The sequence below is a fragment of the Equus caballus genome, chromosome 8, assembly GCF_041296265.1.
Source record: "Equus caballus isolate H_3958 breed thoroughbred chromosome 8, TB-T2T, whole genome shotgun sequence".
Taxonomy (NCBI): Eukaryota; Metazoa; Chordata; class Mammalia; order Perissodactyla; family Equidae; genus Equus; species Equus caballus.
The window spans coordinates 60934141-60958814 of record NC_091691.1 but is presented as its reverse complement, the minus strand read 5'-3'; the positions used below and the strand labels follow the sequence as shown (position 1 = coordinate 60958814).

The window sequence follows — 24674 nt, the reverse complement described above, 5'->3', positions numbered from 1 at the left end:
CACATTGATTGATTTGCAGATGTTGAACCATCCCTGAGTCCCTGGTATAAATCCCACTTGATCATGATGTATGATCTTTTTGATGTATTGCTGTATTCGGGTTGCCTATATTTTGTTGAGGATTTTTGCATCTGTGTTCATCAATGATATTTGCTGTAGTTTTCCTTTTTTGTGTTGTCCTTGTCAGGCTTTGGTGTCAGAGTGACGTTGGCCTCATAGAATGTGTTAGGAAGCATTCTGTCTTCCCTACTTTTTGGAATAGCTTCAGAAGGATAGGTATTAAATCCTCTCTGAAAGTTTGGTAGAATTCCCCAGGGAAGCTGTCTGGTCATGGGCTTTTATTCTTTGGGATGCTTTTGATTATAGTTTCAATCTCTTTACTTGCGATTGTTCTATTCAGATTCTCTGTTTCTTCTTTTTTTTTTTTTAAAGATTGGCGCCTGAGCTAACATCTATTGCCAATCTTCTTTTTATTTTTTTTTCTCTTTCTTCTCCCCTGAAGCCCCCCAGTACATAGTTGTATATTCTAGTTGTGAGTGCCTCTGGTTGTATTATGTGGGACACTGCCTCAGCATGGCCCGATGAGTGGTGTCATGTCCATGCCAAGGATCTGACCCCACGAAACCCTGGGCTGCTGAAGTGGAGCAGGAACTTAACCACTCAGCCACAGGGCCGGCCCCTCTATTTCTTCTTGATTCAGCTTTGGGAGGTTGTAAGAGTCTAAGAATTTATCCATTTCCTCTAGATGATGCATTTTGTTGGCATATAGTTTTTCATAGTATTCTCTTATAATCTGTTGTATTTCTGTGGTGTCTATTGTTATTTCTCCTCTTTCATTTCTGATTTTGTTTATCTGGGCTTTCTCTCTTTTTTTCTTTGTAAGTCTGGCTAGGGGTTTGTCAATTTTATTTATCTTCTCAAAGAATCAGCTCTTTGTTTCATTGATCCTTTCTACTACCTTTTTTGTTTCAATGGCATTTATTTCTGCTCTGATTTTTATTATTTCTCTCCTGCTGACTTTGGGCTTTGTTTGTTCTTCTTTTTCTAATTCAATTAGGTGTAGTTTGAGGTTGCTTATTTGGGATTTTTCTTGTTTGTTAAGGTGAGCCTGTATTGTGATGAATTTCCCTCTTAATACGGCTTTTGCTGCATCCCATATGAGCTGGTATGGTATGTTTTCATTTTCATTTGTCTCCAGCTATTTTTTGATTTCTCCTTTAATTTCTTCAATGATCCATTGCTTGTTCAATAGAATGTTGTTTAGTCTCCCCATCTTTATCCCTTTCTCAGCTTTTTTCTTGTGATTAATTTCTAGCTTTATAGCATTGTGATCGGAAAAGATGCTTATTATTTCAATCTTCTTAAATTTATAGAGGCTTGCCTTGTTTCCCAACATATGGTCTATCCTTGAGAACGTTCTGTTTGCACTTGAGAAAAATGTGTATTCTGCTGTTTTTGGATGGAGTGTTCTATATATGTCTATTAAGTCCAACTGGTCTAGCTTTTCATTTAATTCCACTATTTCCTTGTTGATTTTCTGTCTGGATGATCTATCCATTGATGTGAGTGGAGTGTTGAGATCCCCTACTATTATTGTATTATTATTAATATCTTCTTTTAGGTTTGTTAATAGTTGCTTTATGTTCTTTGGGGCTCCTGTGTTGGGTGCATAGATGTTTATGTGTTATTTCTTCTTGATGGAATGTCCCTTTGATCATTATATACTGCCCCTCTTTGTCTCTCTTTACCTGCCTTATCTTGAAGTCTTTGTCTGATACAAGTATGGCAACACCTGCTTTCTTTTGTTTGCCATTAGCTTCGAGTATCATCTTCCATCCCTTCACTCTAAGACTCTGTTTGTCATTGGAGCTGAGATGTGTTTCCTGGAGGCAGCATCTTGTTGGGTCTTGTTCTTTAATCTGTCTGACCACTCTGTGTCCTTTTATTTATGTTTAGGGTGATTATTGATACATGAGGGCTTAATGCTGCCATTTTATTACTCGTTTTCTGGTTCTCCTGCATTTCCTCTGTTTCTCATCCTGTGTATTTTGGTCTCCAGTCGAGTTATGTAGTTTTTTATGTTATGTTTCTTTCTTTTCTCCTTATTTATTATTTGTGTCTCTGTTATGCTTTTTTGTTTAGCGGTTACCATGAGATTTGTATTCAAAATCTCGTGGATAAGATAGTCCATTTTCTGATGGCCTCTTATTTCCTTAGACTAAACTGATTTTAGTCCCTGTCCTCCTCCCCTCCTAAGTTGTTTTTCCCACATCTTGTTCCATCTTGTGTTGTGAGTTTGTGTTTAAAGTGACAAGATTATCTTTGTTTTGGTGTTTTCCTTCCTTTTATCTTTAATACTATACTTGAATATTTGCTATCCTATTCTGATTCTGTCTCCCTATTTATCTCCTTACCCTGTGCTTTGTGATCCCTTTCTCCCTTTTGGTTTTTTTTGTTTTCAGGTATGAGGGCCTTCTGGAGGATTTCTTGTAGGGGGGCGTCTCGTGGCTACTAACTCCCTTAGCTTATGTTTGTCTGGGAAGGTTTTTATTTCTCCATGATATCTGAAGCTTATTTTTGCTGGATAGAGTATTCTTGGATGGAAGTTTTTGTCCTTCAAAGATTTGAATATTACATTCCAGTCTCTCCTAGCCTGTAAGGTTTCTGCAGAGAAATCTGCTGAAAGCCTGATAGGGGTTCCTTTGTAGGTCATTTACTTCTGCCTTGCTGCCCTGAGTATTCTTTCTTTGTCATTCACTTTTTCCAGTTTCACTACTATATGCCTTGCAGTAGGTTCTTTTTACATTGACATATTTAGGAGATCTGGTACCCTCTTCCACATGAATTTACATCTTCTTCCCTAGGTTTGGGAAGTCCTTTGCTGTTATTTCATTGAACAAGCTTCCTACTCCATTCTCCTTCTCTTCTCTTTCTTGAACCTATAATTCTTATGTTGCATTTCCTAATTGAATCGGATATTTCTCAGAGACTTTCTTTATTTCTTTTTAGCCTCAGTTCTCTCTCCTCCTCTGTCTGGAGCATTTCAACATGTCTATCTTCGATTATACTGATACACTCCTCTATGATATCTACTTGAGCATTCAGGGAATCCATATTTTTTATTTCTTCCATTGTGTCTTTCATCTCTAATATTTCTGATTGATTGTTCTTTATAGTTGCAATCTCTTTTGTGAAGTAGCTCCCGAACTCGCTAAATTGTTCTCTACACTCTCTTTTACCTAGTTGAGTTTTTTGATGATAGCTATTTTGAATTCTTTGTCATTTAGATTACATATTTCTGTGTCCTCAGGACTGATTTCTGGGTACTTGTCATTTTCTTTCTGGTCTGGAGATCTAATATAATGTTTGATATTGCTAGAGGGAGTGGCTCTGTTTTTTTGCATCCTGGTGTTGGTTGGTCAAAGTTACCACCTATTGCCACTGGGTAGTGGTCAAGAGCCGTATATTCTGAGCCCTCTGCCTTCCACGAGATCCCAGGCAGTAGAACTGGCACTGGGTGGGTGAGGGGAGGGGTGCTTTCTCCTGCATACTTTCAGAGTTTTCTCGCTCTGCCCTTGCTGTCTGCTCTCCTGGGGTGTTGCCTTGATGAGGTCATCCCCTGTGAAAGTTTTCATCCCCACAGAGGGAAGCCCTCTAGACTGCAGGAGCCCACCAGGGATCCTTGATGTTCTCGTGAACGAATGTCCCCTGCCCCATTCCTTCCCTCTTGGTGGCCTCCTGTGATCTCAGATCGCAGTCTTTAGGGGAGGGAGGGAAGTTTTCTTTTACCTTGTTGCATCTCCTCCGAGGGGGTCCAGCCTCTCCATCCTCTGTGGTATGGCTGCATGTCTCTCTGACGTTTTTTGTGTTGTGTTTGGATGTCCTTTGTTGGAGTATGAATGTCCTTTTCGTTCTATAGTGGAGGGGAGAGATTATTGGGTAGCTCACACTGCCATGATGCTGACCTCCCTCTCTGAAAATTGACTTTTTTTTTTACCTGATAACAACTCAAAATTTTTAGCTGCCTTCATGATAGTCATAGCAGTAAACTTCTAGGTCAGTTTTACCAACTGCTAGTTCCTTTTTTTTCAAACTTCAGTCTCCGTTATGTGTTGTGAGATGAAATATCTGCTTCTGTGATTTTAAAAGCATATTCTCCCAAGAGTCCAGCACTGTTGAATTATTTTGTGTATGTGATGAAGAAATCTTTGCAAAGCAACCAAGATCCCTATTTTATAAACCTCTTAAGTCTGAATTTCAGCCTTGATCAATATTAATTCAGGCCCATGTATTTGACAGTATATGATTTTGAGCTAGTAACATCTTTACGACATATGAAGTATAAGAGTAATTTTTCTGCTGGACTGGTGCCCAGAAGTGCTAAGCAATTGAAGAGCAGCTTAGAACTCCTAGTTAAATATGGAAGATTGTACACACATTTACCTCTTCTCCTTTCTAAGCTTCTAAAATGAGAATGGAAGAAAAAAACTTTTAAAAAGTTATTAAACCACAAGGACAAAGAGACGGAAGTGGTTGAGAGATTTCAACACATTTCTGGAAGTCAGGAAGCAGATGGAGCACTGGCAACTTTCTTAGCAGAGTAGAGGATGTTCAAACCCACATACTCGTCAAGGGTGGTTGTGACAAGGGTTGAGTCAATTTGCTGGACAAACCCTGCAAATCTTGGCATTTGGAAGATGTCACAGAAGATGGACTGAAGCAATGGGCTAAAGCTTCGGGTAGGGGGGGGATTGTTTAAAAGTTTGATTACAAAACAATCAAATACCTGGTTCCTCATCTTTGCTTGTGTTGCCAAGTGATTACTCTGTTGTATCTTGTAGAAAATGAAAAGTTTATCCTCTGGAGAAAGCACAGGAGAGAAGGTCCTGACTGTGCTGACACAGCTATGCTGTGGGGCCTCAAAACAGAGGAGCTAAGTAATCTGCATGGAGGCCCAAGGGACTCTCAGGCCTTTTCCCTTTCTGGCTTTTTGAAGCCAGCAGTTAGGTATGAATCTCCCCAGCTCCTCCAACTGAGGCAGAACGTGAGTGGTGTCTTCATTAGAGAAATACATTAGCTCCAGGAAAAAGATGCTTGATCTAATATTTAGAAGTCAGAAGGCTAGCTTATCACTTTATCAACTCCTCAAATCCCACTTCCATTTATTCAAAAAAGGGGATATGGCAGTGAACAAACCAGGTAAGGCCCCTCCTGTTCTTGTGAGGAGAGAGAGGCAGTAGATGATTGTGAGGTGTGCCAGGTGGTGCTCAGGGCGAAGAGTTGGGGCAAAGAGAGCAGAGTAAGGGCAGGGCGATGTGCCCTGTTATACAGAGTGTTGAGGGAAGGCCTCTTGGAGGAGGGGTTGGAGCAGCCTTCAATGATGTGAGGAGCAAGCCATGCTGGTGTTGGGGGATGTGCATTCCAGGCAAGACAGGAGAGGGTGTGGTGTGTTTGTGTGACGAGGTCAGTGTTGCTAGAGAGATGAGTGGAGGATAATGTTAGGGAGGAAGTCAGAGAGTGGGTGAGAAGCAGATAGTGAGGGGCCTAACAGGCCCGGTGAGGACTTGGACTATCCCACGTGAGGTTGGAAGACACTGACGGGTTTTGAGTGGAGGAATGACAGGGTCTAACTGATGTTTTAAAAAAATGACTGTGCAGAGGACAGATTGAGTGGGACAAGGGCTGAAACAAGAACAGTTAGAAAGCTTTTCCAGTTGTCCAGGTAGGAGAAGATGTTGACTTGGGCTGCTGTGGTAGTGGAGGAAGAGGTAAGCGGTGCTTGGGTTTGGGCTGTCTTGGGTTCAAAAGCGATATTATTTGCTGATGAATTGGATGTGCATCGTGAACAAGGAAGCGCAGTTAAGGGTGATGCCAGGATTTTTGTCTTGCATGAGGCTGTTGCCATTTTCTGAGCTATGGCTGTGTGGAACACTGGGGAAGAGAAATGGGGCTTTTGTATTTTGTTTTAGTTTGCTTTAGGGATTTGCTTGGGCACATGCACATGCGTGTGTATGTGTGTGGTGTATGCGTTTGAGTCAAGAGTGATATGCCACAGTCTTCCATGCACATGTGGGGATTCCCCTCAGCGTTTTAGTGCCTTACTGTCAAACCTGAATGGGCAGCCAAGGGTTCCCAGATTTTGAAGAAAGCCTCCACAAGAGGAGACAAAACCTGTCCAAAAACAGAGTGTAGAAAATGGAGACATTGGAGAGAATAGCGGAAATCTTAAAAAGAGAAAAGGAAAAGGAAATGAACAACAACAAAAACTCATAATATCCTCGGAATGAAGGAAAGATAATGAATCTGTGAAACAAAAACAAGACACCCGTAAAGAAAGAATAATCAGAACAGGAAAGTTATTGAAAAAGAAAATGTGGTAACTAAAACAAAACTTTCAGTAAAACAGCTGGAATATAAACTTAAGAAAATAACTCCTAAAATACAACCAAAGCATAGGAAATTAAGAAGATCAGTCTAAGAGTACCATTATGTCACAGGCATAACCAGCCTCCAAGATAACCCCCAAGGATCCTCACCCCCTTGTAACCAGGCCCTTGTGTGGTCTCTTCCTGCAATGAATAAGGGCTGACCTGCATGGGCAACCAAACTGCCAAGTCACAGTATGTGACTTTTTTTTTCTCTTAAAGATTGGCACCTGAGCTGCTATCTGTTGCCAATCTTTTTTTTTTCTTCTTCTCCCCAAAGCCCTCCAGTACATAGTTGTATATTGTAGTTGTAGGTCCTTCTGGTTGTGCTGTATGGGTTGCCACCTGAGCATGGCTTGATCAACAGTGCTAGGTTCACCCCCAGGATCCAAACCAGTGAAACCCTGGGCTGCTGAAGCAGAGCACGTGAATTTAACCACTCGGCCACTGGGTCGGCCCCACACAGTATGGGACTTTTGAGGCTAGGTCATAAAAGACATTACTGCTTCTGCCTTGGTCTCTTGGATCACTGGCTCTTGGGGAAGCCAGCTGCCACATCATGAGGACACTTAAGCAGCCCCGTGGAGAGGAGCCGACTTGCCAGCATCATCTTGCCAGCCGTGTGAGTCAACCACCTTGGAAGTGGATCTTCCAGCTGAGGCCCAGACATCATGGAGCAGAGATAGAGCATCTCTGCTGTGCTGTCAGAATTCCCTATCCACAGATGCTGTGAGCATAATAAATGAATATTGTTTTTTTAGCCACACAGTTTTGCTGTGATTTGTTACACATCAGTTGATAACTAACACATTCACTAATCAGGATTCTGGGAAAATATAGCAGAAAAAAATTGCGGGGGAGTGGGGGAAAATGACCAAAGAAATAATGTAAGAAAATTTCCCAGAAGCAAAGACATGAGTCTTCAGATTAAAGAAGCCTGCATGTACACATGAATAAAATATAGATCCACTATGAAGTATATTATTTTGAAATTTTATAATACAATTTAAAAAGAGAAGATATCAAAAAGGTTCTGTAGGAAAAATTACCAACAATTGTGTGTCAGAATCACATGAACCTTCTCAGCAATGCTGATGGCTAGAAGATTGTGGAGTCATGTGTTTAAAGTTCTAGGGGAAAGTGTTTTTAACCTAGATTTTTTTACCCAGCCAAAAATCAGTCAAGTGTGAGGGTATACTGAACCCTTACTTAGGAAGCTGCCTAAGGATGTGTCTCAGCAAGTTGAGAAAGCCCAGTAGAAGACATGGATGATGGAGGGGATGAAAGATGAGTCCCAGGATCATAGTTGCACGTGGTCAGACCAGGCCAGGCTGAAGCAAGAGTCAAGGGCGGTGGGAGTTGGAGTTGGGCTTAGTGGGTGAAGAAGGAATTGATAGATGATTTGGTGTGTTTGTATGATTACATCAATTATTAATAAGTTTAGGGGGTATCTGTTGGAGCTTTTGTACAAAGTAATAATAGATATATAGAAAACTAAGAAGACAAAAGACAGTTATTAATTCCAGGTTGTGAAAGAAAACAGAATTGCAGTTCACTCAGCACTCAAGAAATATTTACGCAGTCTTAATAGTGTAAATACTATTGATTTAACAGAAAATTAGGATATAACTATATTGGGAGAATGAGTGGAGGGCACTGAGTGTGGTGGTATAAAAGTCCTCAGGACCATGATAAGAAGTCAATGACAATGTCTAAAGTTAATGAAGCAAAGAAATATCAAAACTCTCATTACCTTCAAATGTGGGGATAAGTTCTAGAATAAACCGCTAGAAGAGTTGCAGTATATTGCTTTTCAGGGGTGAAGCTGGGTGAGACATAGAACTTCTTATTTTTATTATAAGCCAGTAAGTATTATGTCCACATTTAATAAAAACAATTTTTTAAAACCTTGAAGGAAAATAGTTACTTAAAGCTGATGTTGATGTAACAGTAGAAACATTGTAATTTAACCCCCTTCTCTTTTTGTTCTCTCCATTTCACTGGAGAAGAAAGAAGCTGTAGAAAGGAAAGTGATCTCTATTCCCTCAAGTTAATGTATTCCCAGGACTAAAAATTTGTAATTTCTCGTCTTGAGCAGCACTCTGGTGATGACTACACTGTGTATCTCGTTCACTTCTGTCATGATCCCTTTTTGTTTTATATTCTGGAAATGATTTTGACAAATGTTGCTAAGGAGTAGGTAAACGCTCTTTAATTTTCTTTGGATACAGAATGAAACTCTTTTATTGCCAATGCACCTCAAGATAATTTTCCTCATAAATAAAGAGAAGTGGTTATAATATAGGAAGTTGGGTTCTGTGTAATAAGTATCCATTTTTTTGTTCCTTAAAATGTTCTTGGTGTTTTTCATAAGAATAATGAAAATAGGAACTGTTTCTCGGTCACTTTAATGTGTTTGCCTTACTAATAAAAGAAAATGGTTGTAATAAAGGAAGTTGGATTTTGTGTAATAAGTTCCAGTTGTTTTTGTCTCTAACAATGTCCCTGTCTTTATTAGAAGCGTTAGTAATGCAGAGTTAGCCCTCCCGGCCTGGTTTTATGAGGGAAGGGTTACTACTTGTTGAGTTACTTGCAGTTTCCTGCTTCTCTGAGTCTTCACGGCATGTGGAAAGCTTCACTAAAAAAAAATACAACCTTGCGGCCAGCCTGGTGGCGCAGCGGTTAAGTACGCATGTTCTGCTTCAGCAGCCTGGGGTTCGCTGGTTCGGGTCCCGGGTATGGACATGGCACCGCTTGGCACACCATGCTGTGATAGACGTCTCACATATAAAGTAGGAGAAGATGGGCACGGATGTTAGCTCAGGGCCAGTCTTCCTCAGCAAAAAGAGGGAGATTGGCAGATGTTAGCTCAGGGCTAATCTTCCTAAAAAAAAAAAATCAACCTCTATTATTTTTAATGGCTTTATTTTTTTCTGGTCATAAATAATCTATATCCTGATATATTTTAAGTAAAACAGAAATACGAATTACATCATTATGTAACTGTGGTCTGCCAGTGGACTAGATAATAACCTTGTTTTCTTGTGTATTACTAAAGTATAAAATATTTTAACAGTATATTGGAAAATCCTGACATATGTTTATTATTTTATCTATTTGATTTGGATATATTTATTACTCTTGTTTGACCATGATTCAAGAAGTTTGAAAAAGTCAGGTGACAAAGTCTGAGTACATGTCTGTTTTTCTCTCTGTGAAGACTGGCACACAACCTTTTAACCGTGCAATGCTCTTCAATGTGGGCTTCAAAGAGGCCATGAAAGACAGCTTCTGGGACTGTGTAATTTTCCATGATGTGGATCATCTGCCCGAAAATGACAGAAACTATTACGGATGTGGAGAAATGCCACGTCATTTTGCAGCAAAGCTGGATAAATACATGTATATGTAAGTAATGTGCCATTTTCCTGATATCGTACAATATATTTGCAAAATCGTGGCATTGAAATGATGGCAGCATTACGTGTCTGGTTCTGAGAGTACTCAAGAGCCTAGAGTATCTTTAACTCCAGCCCGTCCTCTGTGGGACCCAGGATGTTCAGTTGCTTGTCGTGCATCTAGGTACTTCCTCACACAGAGGTTTGAGTGTAGAGTTGTGGGAAAGAGAGCCTGGTTTCTACAGTCAAGCAAATGTGGATTTAACTTCTGCTTTTCACACTTAACAGCCATAGGACTTGGTTGTCTTGGGACTCATATCTCTGAACATTGATTTCCTCGTTCATGGGAGTAGTGGAGCCCATCCATGGGGCTGCTGTGAGACTGCGTATGCTGGGCCTGCCCCATGTAGGTACATAGCTCTTGTTGGCTCCCGTCTGCTTGCCCTCTCCTGGTGATGATTCAGTGCAGGGTAGGCCCTCTCTTCTGCAATGTATCTTCTCCCTAAGCTATGAATTCTTGACTTGCCTTTAATAATAAGAAACAAATTTTTTCATTCTCTGTTTGGAGATATCTTGAAATGTAAACAGTCATTGGAACTGTGACAGTAACTTAAATTGACGTTAAAGCATGCAGGTCTAATTTGGGAAGGAGATCACGGTTTTCATTGGCTAATGAAAGTGGAAAGAAGAGAAAATAGCCTGGAGCAGGGGGGAGGTTGCCTACATCACAATTTTGCCTGCTGCCGGAGCTACACAGTAGAGTGAGGCAAAAAGCATCAGTGACATGGCCAGGTGAATCAGCACTGAAACAGGAAAGACCACCAATTTTTTTTTTGCTGGTTGTTGTCATCATTAGAAAACCTTTTCCTTACTACTACAGGACCTGAACTCCAAGTCTGGCTTTACCTTGGGAAGGTCATCCAGGTTCAGGATCTGATTTTTAGCATTTCCAGAAACTCAGTTTTTGGTCAGCCTGCTAGAGTCAAATTAGATTCAGAGTAATTGATTTTCACTAAAAAATATCATAAAGGTCATACAAACTAAGAATTCTAAATCTTTTTACTTGAAAATATTAATTTCTAATGAATAAAATATTCGTATCTACCCAGATTAATCCCAGGGTCAGTTGGGTATCTTGGAAGTTTGAATAGAAATTAGAATGTAGCTTAGGGAGAAGGGCGGCAGATCAAGGAATGGGCTGGAGAGTGCATAGATGTCAGGCCACGGGGTGAGGCTTGATGCAGCATCCCTGCCCCACAGTGGTGCCCGCACTCTGATGGCTGCTGACCAGAAAGGTCAGGTCCCCAGATTAGTGTCTTTCTCCTTTTGGACAGTGTAAGGTAAATGCTAGTAGCAGTGATTTTTGGTTGTCGAGCTTCAATTTTCTGTTCTTTTGATAAAATGAAAGTATAATAGATAACTGATCTTTTTCAGTTCTGGGTATAGTGCAAACAGTTGTTTCCACTTAAGCAAAACACTAAATAGAATTAACATACTTGCCAGTTTATATGTGTCAAGGAATGTGTGTACATGCGTGCGTGCACCCCCACCTCCCCAATATCTACCTATCTACTGATCTCAGGTTTCTCTCAAACCACTAGCCTGGGCAAGAATAATCCAACTGGTGTGGGAAACACAACAGTGCCACTAGTGCTTACTGGCCCTATTGAACCCCAACCTGTGTCATTACGAGAATCCTAACTTCACAAGTGCGAGCCTTGTGAGGTCTCCTGGGACACTGTGGTTGTCTCTGTAGTCAGTTTTGCTGTTACTGTCTTGGGGTGCCTTTGACCCAGGGTCGGGCCAAGATTACTTTCTCTTGCAACCCTAGAGTTCCCTGCAGGAGCTGCTTCTCCCATCTTCTGTGGCCACAAAGATCCCAACTGACAAATGGCGCTTCTTTCTTACAGGGAATGCCCAAGAGTCTCTTGAAAACAGCGAGCTCTGCTCCCTCCCTCTCTCTGAGGCAGCTCCGCTATAGTTCTGGCCAGATTTCCCTCAGCCTGCTTTGCAGATGCTGCGCTGGGTCGTGTTTTCTCTGCTGGCCCTCCACACTTTCTGGCTTCTTAAGGGGCGCTGCACCCTACTCTCCAACAGCACATTTGGGGCCACAGGAGTCATTCAGGACCACGAGTCTGGGGATACTACCACGACAGCCAGAAAATCAATCTATATCTAAACGAATAAACTTAGTTTTACAGATTCGTTGGGTTATTTGTTAAGGAAAGGTAAAGAAAATAAAATCCAAATTTAAACAGTTATTTCTCAGAGAAAGATAAGTATTGTGTGCTCTCATTTATATGTGGAATCCAAAAAAAGAAAATGGAACTCATAGATACAGAGCAGACTGGTAATTGCCAGAGGTGGGCTTAGGGGTTCAGTGAAATGGGTGAAGGGAGTCAAAAGGTACAAACTCCCAGTTATAGGATAAATAAATCCTAGAGATGAAATGTACAGCATGGTGACTACAGTTAATAATACTGTGTTCCATGTTTGAAAGTAATTAGGAGAGTGGATCTTGAAAACTCTCGTTACAAGAAAAAAAAGAATTTTCTAATTATGTATAGTGATGGATGGTAACTAGACTTAGTAATCATTTCACAATATATACATATCAAATTACTATGTTGTACACCTAAAACTACTACAGTGTTATATGTCAACTATATCTCAATAAAAAAAGTTATTTCTTTAAATATTAATACATTAAAAATAAATATAAATATCATGAGTATTTGGGGAGTATAATCCAAACAGATAAGATCATTATAGGAATAGGCAGCTAGTCATTTCAAAATTAAATGCTAGACTTGTCTTTACTAATTATATATATCCTGGTCCATATAGTAAATAATGCATTTATAATTAAGTTCAGTTAAATTAGAAAATTTTATTAGCTTAGCAACATCTAACATTGGATTGACAGCTATTGATGTATTTAATCAAGTTTACTTTGGTGTGAAAATATACAATTCTTGAACACTGGGTTTTCAGTCTTATAAAGTAACAATACTAAGTATTAAATTTCAATTACCACAAGTGTTTTATGTAACACATTTAGATGTACTTGTTTCACTGGAATAAAAAAATGTTTTGTTTCTTGGTATACTTTACATTTCCCAGAATATGATTTAATCAACATAGTTGTTTATATGGTAAATGTGCAGAGCGCACATAAAAGACTGACAACTTGATTCATATGGTCAACTGTTTTGATTTCATTTTTAGAATGTTGTATTCTGTGTTCTTTTTTAGTCTTCCATATAAAGAGTTTTTTGGTGGTGTAAGTGGACTGACAGTGGAGCAATTTCAGAAGATCAATGGTTTTCCTAATGCCTTCTGGGGATGGGGAGGAGAAGATGATGACCTTTGGAATAGGTATGTTGAGGTACAAATTGCTTAACAATAGCATTCCTATAAATTTCCTTTCAGCTAGGTAAATTGTACTTTCCTATTTCAAGCAAAGATTCTTTGAGATGGAAAATTTTTGAGGTTCCTAAATCTTATTTTGTGTTTCTCCCTTTTTTCATTGAGTGTGTTCTGAAATTATTGACATACATGCATTAGAGCATTCTTTTGCATTTTAAATTGAACTCATGTAATCAATTTTTATGTCGAATTTTATTTATATTTTCATTTCCATATATTGTATTGTAGAGTTCACTATGCTGGATATAATGTAACAAGACCTGAGGGAGACTTAGGGAAATACAAGTCTATTCCTCATCATCATCGAGGTGAAGTCCAGTTTTTAGGACGGTAAGTTTAATAGCATCTTCAGATACCAAAGGTTCAAAATTATTTAATGTTCGAAAGATTTTTAAAAATTCATGGCACCCCCAAAAAAATCTTCTGAAGGGAATTTTCTGTTGGTATCATTTTTCTTTATAGAAGTAAAGCATTTTTGTGCTTGTTTGAAGAGATATGCATGTATATCTCTTCATGCGTATACATATATATTTATGCATATATGCATAAATACATGCAAGTATATGCATATATTTATATGCATAAATACACATGTAGTTATGTTGTATTAAAGAGCCCAGTTAACTATTTATATAAAAAGTGTTTCCTTAATATAAAACATAACACCTTTTATTTCTTGAGGATGTCTTAAGTTGTAAGGGTGCAAAATAATTTTTTCAGGTGGCATTTTAAGCCTAGTAAAAATGCTATCTTAGAGAATGGTTTAGAAAGATTTTTAATTATGCATGAGAACCAAAAGTTGTAAAGAACTTTAAATGCTTTAATTATAAGAATGACCTTGAGCATATTCCTCATCAGTTTTTCTTTTTGAGCATGTTTCCATTACTTTTCATTTTTTTCTCTAATGCTATAGGTATAAATTACTAAGATATTCAAAAGAGCGTCAGTACATCGATGGGTTGAACAATTTAATATATACGCCAAAAATACTGGTTGATAGGTTGTATACAAATATATCTGTAAACCTCATGCCAGAGTTAGCTCCAATCGAAGACTATTAAAAGACATAGCTCTCGTGGCAAGATAGACCACAATGCTGGATTATAAACTTGGAGTGCGCTCTTAATGGAGGTCAGCAAATGGATGTGTCGCGGTGCCCTGTTCTGTGAGAAGAAGAGCCAGCAGTCCTCAGTGTTCACAGTGTGGGGTTATATACAGTCAGTCTTCTCCCACCCATCCTCTACTCTGTGACACACCCTCATGGTGAGCACTGCAGAGACCACATGCCATTGCTTAAGTCTGGAAGTTAAGAGAGCTCCCTACAAAGAGAAAATTTTTATACTAAAATCTATAATTCAAGAGAATGCTTTATTTCCGTTTAAACATCTTTTGTACATATGTGATGTAAATTAATGTGTTCAAATTGTTGAAAAATAAGATGTGTTGCAATTTTGCATGTGATTGGTTATGCCTTTATTGGACTTTTATAGACTTTTTTTTATTTGCATGGAATACAACAATGTAAATTTATGTCACTAAAAAAGGTTAACCCTTGTGTCAAATGAAGGAACTGTCAATAATTGACAGCCAACTAATAGAGTAAACTGTTATACTAGTTTTGAGCTTTAGACCTTCAGCCTTTTGTGTGGGAGAAGTCACAGCTTTCCTAGTGTTTCAAAGGGTAAGAAGAAAGGGCTTAAACAGCTTTTCTTCCTGCCTGTTTTTTTTTCTTGCTTGCAGTCTCATCAGATTTTGCTAAATCACAACCACATTGTTTATGCATATTGCATGAGTATTACCGAGAAAATCTTAAAAGTTGTGATGTGACATGATATAAAGGACCTCTTTATGCTAAATGTCTTTCATGTACCTCTGGTGTAAGTGTCGGGGATTTTGTGCCTCAAAAAATGTTCCTAAGGTTGTGTGTGTTTACACACTGTATTTTTTTTTTAGTTAGTTCATAGTGCACAGCACTTTTATTTCCAGTTCAGAAGAGCCAAAAAACATCTTCATCTTGAAAAACTCAAAGCAATTTTTTTTAAAAGAATGAGTTATGGAAAATCCAGTAGTACTTATAATATACAAATGAATTCTACTATTAGATAAGAAATTAAATGTTCTATTTTTATGAAGATAAATGCTTAGTAGATAACAAATTTTAAGTTTAATCCTCAGACTCTTAGAATTTCAGGTTTGGAAGAGATCCTTTTTGATGTTGGTCAATTTCATTTGAACTATACATAATTTTTTCATTTTTAAGAAGTTACATCTCTGGTGTTAATTATTAAAATCTCATTCAGAGCATAATTTAATAGAATTCTATTAAAACAATCAGTTATTTAAATGCATTGATGTTATAAGACACTTCTTTGAAAACAGATCTTACGACTTGACATTATGTTACTTTATCTTAAATTTGAATGAAGTTTTCATGGCAAAACCAAACAATATCCTTACTTTGAAAATTATCAATTATTGTTAACCAAAGATTCTTTAAAATGTCTTGATATTTTCACAAATTTAAAACAAAAAATTGTGTGTCTATAAAATGAATCTTTAACAACAGTAAAGAACAATGGAAATCTATAAATGAGAGATGTTTGGATAACATTTGCCTCATGGATTGTTCACCTAAAACAGAAGTAAGGTTATTTATCTCAGATTGTAAGTTTAATTTTGAAGTGTCATTTTCTGTGGCAATATTGGTAACAAGGATGACCACAAGCCAAATTATAAAATAATTGAAATTCTTATTTGAGAAAACTGGTAGCTCTCTGTTATGATACCAAGCAGAATTTTTCCACATTTATTTCTTAGAAATAGTTCCAAAATGTTTGTCTTTCATTTTTTTGCTGGTACTCAAAATAATGAAAAATCAAACCTTCTGAAAAGTAAAATATTTATTCTTAATTTATGTATCTGTTCTTTTCTGTCTCTCACAGCCAATGTGGTTAATTCGATGAAATGAAAGAAAGTAGATTGGGAAAGTTAACGTTTGTTGATCACTAACAAGATAAAGATAGTAGGGGCATAGTTGCATAATTAACCCAAGAATACTTCAATTTTTCAGTCATGGGGAAAATTAGGGTTGTTCCTGAGTCTTATTAGGAAAATATATTTTTCTCTTTTTAATGTGGAGCTGCCTACTTTTGGAATCTTTTTATTTTGATGTACATTTTACAGTTTTGAAACTCAGTTCTACTAGTATCTGCCTTATTTTCTTTGATTAAATCTAATAGTCATTTTTGTTTAGGAGTGGGCCATGAATATTTTGCTTTTTTTCAGTTTTGAATATGGTGTGTCATCCTATGAAAACCATCTCATTAGTTTGCTTTTGTTTTTAAGTGCAGGCCTAAAATTGATTTTTGCCTGTGAATAGTGAGTTTTATATGTTTCCATAAAAGTGACGGAGCTTTGCCCACTTGTCTTCATTGTATGAAAATAAATCTATTCCATAAAAAATAACAGATATATTGCAGATGCAAACTATCTTCTTTATAGTTATGTTGGGTGGATTTATTAGTGAACAGGGATTGATGGCCCCCTCCATCAGATGAAATGCTAGGGAAGTCTACAGAAAAAGTATTACGTTGTTTCTAAAGAAATCAAGGCAGGCAAATTGAACCTTTCTAAAACTAGGAAGACGTCCTCTGATAACTTATCTGTTGTCTTTCTTAGTCTCAAAGTCAGGAAACATATATGTGGACATAGCGTTATTACGAGGTCCCTCTGGCACTACTGGGAAAGTTATACAGTGCCTTCAACTAGACAAAGTAGTGATGATGGATGGCCTGTTTGTAGAAGAAAAAAGGGAGAAGTGTGCACATTTATGTAACATCATGTCTCATTCACACTGGAGATAGTCATTTAAAACTTTGCCAAAACTAAGGTTTAATGAATATTTTTTTGGTCTAAATTTAAATTTGTTTTTTTTTTGTGAAAAGGTGTTCGGTAAGAAAACTTTATTTACAATATTATGTAAATACAAAATCATGTTTTAAAAACTTGCATATATTCCTTTCCCAGCCAAGACATTGTTAGCCATTTTAAAACAAAATGGAAGAGTATCCAATACAATATTCTCCTTCTTTTGGAGGCTCCCTACAAGTGAAAGGAGATTTTTTGTCATTTTATTTGGCTTTTGCTTCTCTCTGTTATATTTCTTTATGTACTTTTCACATAGATACTACACTCTAAATTTACTGCCTTGTATTTGCAAGTATGCCAGTTGAGAGAACTAAAATGGTCATCCTGTTGTTTATCAGAAAGAGGAAGTGTACTTAAGATTATTTTATTTATTAAGATCTGAAAGGCTTCTACATAAATGCACTGAAATAAATGCTAGTAATTTCTTGTACTCTCATTTTTTTTTTTTTTTGCTTCTCATGGAAATGTTTGTACTTTTTTATCATTGTCTTTTATGAAATATAATGTTCTAAAGACTTTGTGTGATGATGTAATTATTTTCTCTCAGGAACTTTTTTGGGTTTTTTGTTGCTGTTGTATTTGTTTTCCTAAATTTCAAGTGAATTATTGATGAATACCTTGGTTGCACTAGGATTGCAACATGATCATAAGGGGATCACAGCTCTGCCTTTGCAACATTCAGTTAAATACAGCTTTTACCTCGGAAGAGACACTGTAATATTTAAATATTTTTCATCAATACAGTTAGTAATTTATTGTATCAAGATGAATATTTAAGAAGTCATTTTTAGCATAGCTTGTCTTCTCCCTACACAACTTCAGTAAACTAAGCTGGCGTGTTATGGTCAATTCCCTTCTTGTTTTTCAGATATCAAGTAGTATTGAAGATCTTTAAGGCAAAAGTCAGGTCTCAAAGATACCAGGGACTAGATTTGTATTTGGGACTAGACTGTGCGATCTTGACTTTTATCAACTTAAATTATTTGCATAATTAATTGTAAGTATTATTGATTTTTATACATAGTATGAGCTACTGGGATATTGTCACTACATATCACAAATAAAGCCAGTCATTAAAGCATAATCATTTAATCATTTAAATCATTCAGAGCCGTAAAATTGAGTTGGTTTGGTCTGCTCCAGGTTCCTACCTATGGTATTAATGTGTCTCTGATGAAACATGCCTACTCAATTTAATGATCTCATATATTTTTTTGTGCTGTCTTTAAACATGTATTTAAGGTTATGGAGATATTCTGGACCAAAATTATTTGATTTGAGAAGGCTGTTCTTAAGGAGCATGTACTGTATTGTTCTTGATTTAAGTGACTGCAGAAAAGATAGCAATATGTCCCTCAACTCTACTAGAATTAGAAGAAAAATACATAGGTTGAATAATGAAACTTGAATCTTAGCACATTCCCATAACATATTGGTGGACCTGAATTCCATTGCTGATTTAATCTTCCCAATTCCATCAGTTTAAGTTTGTGCTCTGGAGGATCTCTGAGAGGTATCAGACATTACCTGCCCTCAAGGAGTTTACTGTCTTCTGCGTGTAAAACTGACATAGTGGAAACAACTGGAAACCTGCCTACCCTCAGATGAGATGCTCAGTTGTGTCCTCTGCAGACACGGTTTTACATTTCGCTAATGCAATCTTAGGTCAATAGAGAGCTTTGTAGGGTCAGCTTTTCTCCAGGCCCAGAGTATTTCTCAGCTGTAAGTGTTATACTTCAGAAGGCTGATTGAGGTAATCACTCTGCTGCGACAGACCTTGAGGATTTGCAGTTAATTTACAGGAGGGCTGTGTGGAAGGTGGTGGTTATAAGCAAAGACTCTGGAATCAGACTGATGTGAGTTTGAATTCAGGGATTCCCTATCATTAGCTGTGAAATTTTAGCAAATTTTTAAACCTCTGTGGTTCTCAGTTTCCTGATCTCCCAATTGAGGATGATAGGAACTACCCGAGGGTCGTTGAAATGATGAAATAAGCTAATCCTAATAAGAGCACTGAGCCCAGTGCCTGACACACTGAGCAAAAACTTAGATAAAGTCAGTTTTCAGCTTTAGAGTAACAAGCTTTTTTCCATGCAAATTGTCCTGGATCATATTTAAAGAAGATACTGCATTCTTTAATTCTACTGGGAATTGGAGTTGCTGATTCCACTATCCCTGATAATGTATGTAAACAATTAGCAAAACTGGCAAAAGTGCACAATAAAATTTGACAGTAACAGTCTTGAGAAGTGTAGCAAACGGGGCTCAGGTTCTGTTTCCCTGAGGGGTGTGCGGCTTCAGGTGGATGACGTGGAAAGCATCTTGTACTCGGCTCCTGGAAGGCCTTCTGTCACCCCTGCCTGCTCTCAGCCTTACGGCCAGAGACGTAAATGTCCACATGGGCCTGGGATCCTGCTTTTTGTCTCCGACCTTGGCTTTGGGGTTTGGCTTTTTTACCTATACTCTTCTCAGTTTCCTTGGAAGACACTTCTTCCTCTGCCTTCCGTTCTTCCCCTCTTCGAGGACTGCTTTCTAGCCCTGTCCAGTAGAATATTCTACGATGATGGAAGTGTTCTAAGACTATCCTATCCAACATGGTAGTCACTAGTTATGTGTGGCTATTAAGCATTTGAAATGTGAATAGTGCTAGTAAGGAACTGGATTTTTAATTTCGTTCACTTTTTAATAAATTTAAATAGCCATGTACAGCAGGTGATCTTCTGTACTGCAAAGCTTTATTTAACTGCGTGGTCTCCCCCAGTGTATGTAGGAGACTCGCAGGCCGTATGTCCAGCTCAGAATTCTTAGTTCCTGATCCACTTTATCCACTTATCTCCACCTCCTTGTCCACAGAAACTTAACACTCAGCATGTCTTAAGCTGAATTTATCGTATCCCCCCAAACCTAGTCTTTCTCTTCTTTTACCATCCATGTAGTAACTCAAGGACCAATCTGTGAGTCATCATCCCTCTTTCTAGTCTGTACTGTCAACATTAACTCCACCTCTTAAGTCTCTCTCCAATCCATCTGGTCTTCTGTCTCCACAGCTACCTGCATCCTCCCCAGGCTTTTCTTTCTACAAAGGTATGTTGTCTTCTTTGAATCTGTCTTCCACATTCCCACAGAAATTGTCTTTTGAAATATTCCTTTGCTTAAAATCTTTCAGTGGCTCCCCATTGCCTACAGGATAAGGTGCACATATTTCTGCTTCTCATACCAGGTCCTTAATGATCTGACTTCTGCTTGCCTCTCCAGGACCACCACCTCACCTCTCATTCCTATTGCACCTTATGCCCTTATAATTCTCTGGCTGCCTGTAAACTACTTCCAGTGGCCAGCATCATGCCCCTTTGCCTTTGCGCACCATCCTTTCTACCCTCATTCACCAGAGGATCTACTTCATATCTCTTAAGACTCATCAAGCTCCTGTGGAAGCCTTCTCAGGCCAACCCAAGTAAAATTTGCCACTCACTCCCTTGTACTCCACCCCTACAGTACATAACCCCTGTTAAAGCATGTCTTACACTCTCACATTTATTTATTTACACATTTGCTTTTTCTAAGACTGTTAGCTCTTTGAGAGCAGTGGTCTGCATCATTCATTTTTGTACTCGCAGCATCTAGCACAGTGCTCAACACATGAGTGACTTTGTCAGAGGAACTCTATTTGCCGTCTAATAGGGCGGAACACTCCACGGCGTTCTCAATTGCTGTTCCATTAATACATGTGTCATACCTACTTACTGAACTGTGTTAAGTAGGATCAGTGCCTTAATTATGACCATTAAGGGCCATCATCAAAATGGGTTTTGACCCACCTACAAATATGTCTGAATAGAGTGCCAGGCTCATCTTTTTACTCAACATATTTTTAAAATTGAAAAATATTTACTAAACTAAATAATTAATATAGTTTATACAGGAATAAACAATAGTAAAGAATTCACTGCCAAAATATTAAATTTAAAAAAAAGTCAAGCATGGAAAGTGAAAGTCACTCCACAAACTAAATGTTGTCGCAAGACACTAATGTGACAATGAAAGAGTTCCAGAGCAGATGCTGAAAACAGCGTTTTGACTTATCAAAGAGAAGGTATTAATTTACATCTGAGGTAGTTTTTAAAATATAACTAGCTCATTTCCAAGAATTATCCTGACTTTCTTTTAAACAGGCCTCCCTCCCTTTCTTCCCTCGCTTAACCTGCTCTTTTCCTTTCTTCTCTCCACCACCGTTGTTAGAATCAGAAAAAATCCTGATGGCTATTAATTTCCCTGGAGTCTTTATGAAATGCTGTGAGTGCTTTTGTTCGGGCAGAAGAGGGTCACTATGGAAACCAGACTCCTTCATTATTCTCTTATCCCTTGACCTCGTCTAAGTGTCATTTTGCATAGGATAATTATGCAGTATTTCAACCTGGCTAGCAACTTCTGGCAGCGTTGTCTCCCATCTCTCCCACCTCAGTATTTTTTGGCGTTTATTAAGCACCTGCTGTGTCTCGAGCACTGTGCTGTGCTGGGAGCATGAGGATGAATAACACAGTTCCTTCCCCCACCTAGGCTATAGCCAACTAAGGGAGATGCTTTCCTAGGGCTTCTCAAGGGGCCAACCCCTTTTCCCTCTAAATATTTTATAACCTACTTGGAAACCCAATAGAAAAATGGGCAAAATCTCCAATAGGCCACATAAGAAGAGAGCAGTTCACACAGAGTTCCACCCACAGGGGCTGTCGGGGAGGGCATCTCCTGTTCCTGCAGAGGGGGTGGGGTTGGGGGGAGAACCGGTTCCACCCACCTCTGCTGCCCATGGGGTTGGGGCCTGCCCTGGCTTTTATCAGGGTGTCCTGGAGAATAGCCAACTGTGATTCACCTGCCTGCTGTCCTGTGCTGTCCTGGGTCTAAGGCTACAGAGAGCAGGCTTTTCTTGGGAGGCGGTTTTTTTTTTTCTTTTGATCTGCTCCTATCAGCATTTCTGGTTCGCAGCTGTCTCTAGCACCCAGGCTGGGATACTTAGGGCCTGAGAAGAGAACTCTGGGAACTCAGCTGGGGTGTTCCTCGAGTCTGGGTCTCCTTGGGCAGTTCACCTTTACTCACTTCTCAGAGTCTGCTGGTAGGGTGTGTTTGTTGTTGTTGTTTGGTCATTAGTGGGAGAAGAAAATGGAATGTGTTTACCCCATCTTGTCCAACTCACATAAAAATGTGATCTAAAAAGGAAAATAAGGAAGTGTTCTGTATCTGGACTATGTCAATGTCAATATGGTGGTTGTGAAGTCGCACTATAACTTTGGAAGGTGTAACTGGGGAGGAGGACTGTGGAAAGGGTACGAGGGATCTCTCCATATTATTTCTTACAAGTGCATGTGAGCCTCCAATTACCTCAAACTAAAAACTTCAATTAAAAAAGAGGTAAAGGGTCCTACGTGAAAGATGATCAGTTCCACTCACAATAAGAGAGATGCAGATTAAAACTATATCGAAGTGCCAATTCTGACCTATCAGATTGGCCAAAATCCAAAAGTTTCACCAACACTATTGGTGAGGCTGTAGAGAACCAGCTGCTCTCGTACATAGGATGCAAAATGTCACAACCCCTCTGGAAGGGAATTTAGCAATATCCAGCAAAATTACTAAAGCATTTACTCTTTGTCCCAGAAATCTTTTTTTGGGTGTCTATCCTAAAGACACATCTGTATAGAGATGAAGCAACATATGTACTCGTTTATTCCTGGAGGTGTGTAGCTTAGAGTAGCACAAGATCGGAAGCACCCGAGCGTCTGTGTAGAGGGCGCTGGTTGAATCGGCCCTGGTCACCCACACACTGGAGCACTCTGCAGCCACGTAAAACGGGGGCACAAATTCTGTGTTCTGATATGGATGTGTTTCCAGGCTGACAGTGTCCTGTGGGAAAAAATAAGGTTCACACACTATATTAAATGCTGCATTTTGTGAATGAAAGAAGAGAAAATAAAAATGTATGCATGTATTTGTTACTTTGTACAAAAGAGCGACTAGCAGGACAAACCAGAAACTAGTAAAAATGGTGATGTGGTGGGGAGGGTGGCAGAGGGGTGGAAGGCACAGGGATGGCAGTGAGACTGGTTCTTTATGATTTTATATGGTTAGGAACTGGAACCTTGTCAATGTTTTTACATAATCAAAAAGTGAAATTTAGAAACAAACCCTAAAATCAATCTTAAACAAGCAAATTTTCAAAATTATTTGGACAAAGGAGAACAAATGTTTAGTGAGTTTGTTCTTCATTAACTAATGATTAACCTTAGCAAGTATGAAGAAAGTGATTCCTCTTTGGTCCTTGTTCTTGCTGCATTATGTAAATGTCACTAATGCCATATCTGCATGTTCTGCTGGGTCTTTTTCCTTCCTATTTTCACTGTGCATTTTTCTTTTTTGTACACAATTTGCTTTGTATTGTTAATGTGGGGAAGGTAATAACTACCCTTTCATGGACATATCAGTGGGTTTGGCAGCCCTGCCCATGGTCCTTTCCCAGAGAACCTGCTTTAACCACCTCCTCAAAGGAGGAGTTCCCACACCTTGTAGCTTTCCTGGCCACAGCTCGCTGGAGGAGGGGTAGAGCCTGGCCCAGAGAGAAGGCAACGATGGTCAGGCTAAGCCTGCCAGATTCTTAGCAATTTGAAGAAACACAGGGACTGAGGCAGTTAATTTGGGGGCCAGGGGGCTGAGCCCAAATTTCCGTCCTTGTGATTAAGTGAGCAGAGAAGCTGGTTTGCAAAGAGAATGAAGAGGATTCATATTGGGAATCATGCAGCCCGGAGACAGAAAAATGTGGTTACTTCAGTTCCTGATGGCTTTCCAGAGCCAGCCCCTGGTGAGGCCCAGATGTGTCCGTTCCATTTCTGTTCTGTGAGATACGTATGAATCCTTAAATAAATCTTTGTTGTTCAAGTTAGCTGGACTGAGTTTGTGTTTCTTAAATCAAACGACCCTTAGTTGAGACACTCCATTTCTCTTTTGGAAAGGTTTTTGACCTCATTAAAATCAATTTTGATTATGTTGATCAAAGTGACAAGCTATTCATAATCATGCGTATTCAGACCTACATAAAAATAGCCCTACTGGAGTGAGATGTCTTTGAGGAGAAGAACCATTTCTTTTTCATCTTTACCTGGCACTCCTAATGGGAATTTAATAAATATTTGTTAAGTAAAAGGTTTTTCACTTGTAGCCCTTACAGTATGGATTTGGTTTTTTAAAATTGCTTTTCTCTAAGACAATAGAATGTAAAATCTCAGGGGAAACAGTTTCAGTTTGAGTTGGATTTGAGGCACTACAGATATTCTGGAACGAGTCCCCAGACATCTGGTCCTCCTCATTCCTTGTCTAGGAAGTCCTGGGAAGCTGATTCAGGGGCTCCCCGGGGTTTGGGAACTGGTTAAATGGACAACACCCTCAGCGAGTGGGTCTCAATGCTGATTGACGTTCGACTCACTTGGGGAGCTTTGTAAATTATAATCAC

At 38.8% G+C, this 24674-nt stretch overlaps 1 protein-coding gene across 3 annotated transcripts in view; it reads left to right on the top strand.

Moving 5' to 3' along the window:
- The window catches only part of B4GALT6 (beta-1,4-galactosyltransferase 6), a 79545-nt gene extending 55438 nt beyond the window's left edge, over positions 1–24107 (top strand). Inside the window, exons 6-9 of one of the 3 annotated variants that reach the window (XM_005612819.4) lie at positions 9646–9833; positions 13079–13201; positions 13481–13582; positions 18048–24107. In XM_005612819.4, coding sequence (XP_005612876.2) covers positions 9646–9833; positions 13079–13201; positions 13481–13582; positions 18048–18174 — 540 coding nt within the window. In that variant the 3' untranslated portion in view covers positions 18175–24107. Of the gene's footprint in view, positions 1–9645; positions 9834–13078; positions 13202–13480; positions 13583–14165 lie in introns of all 3 variants that reach the window. The other 2 variants (XM_070220857.1, XM_001495247.6) reach the window with 2 other exon arrangements.
- Positions 24108–24674: the final 567 nt, after the last annotated feature.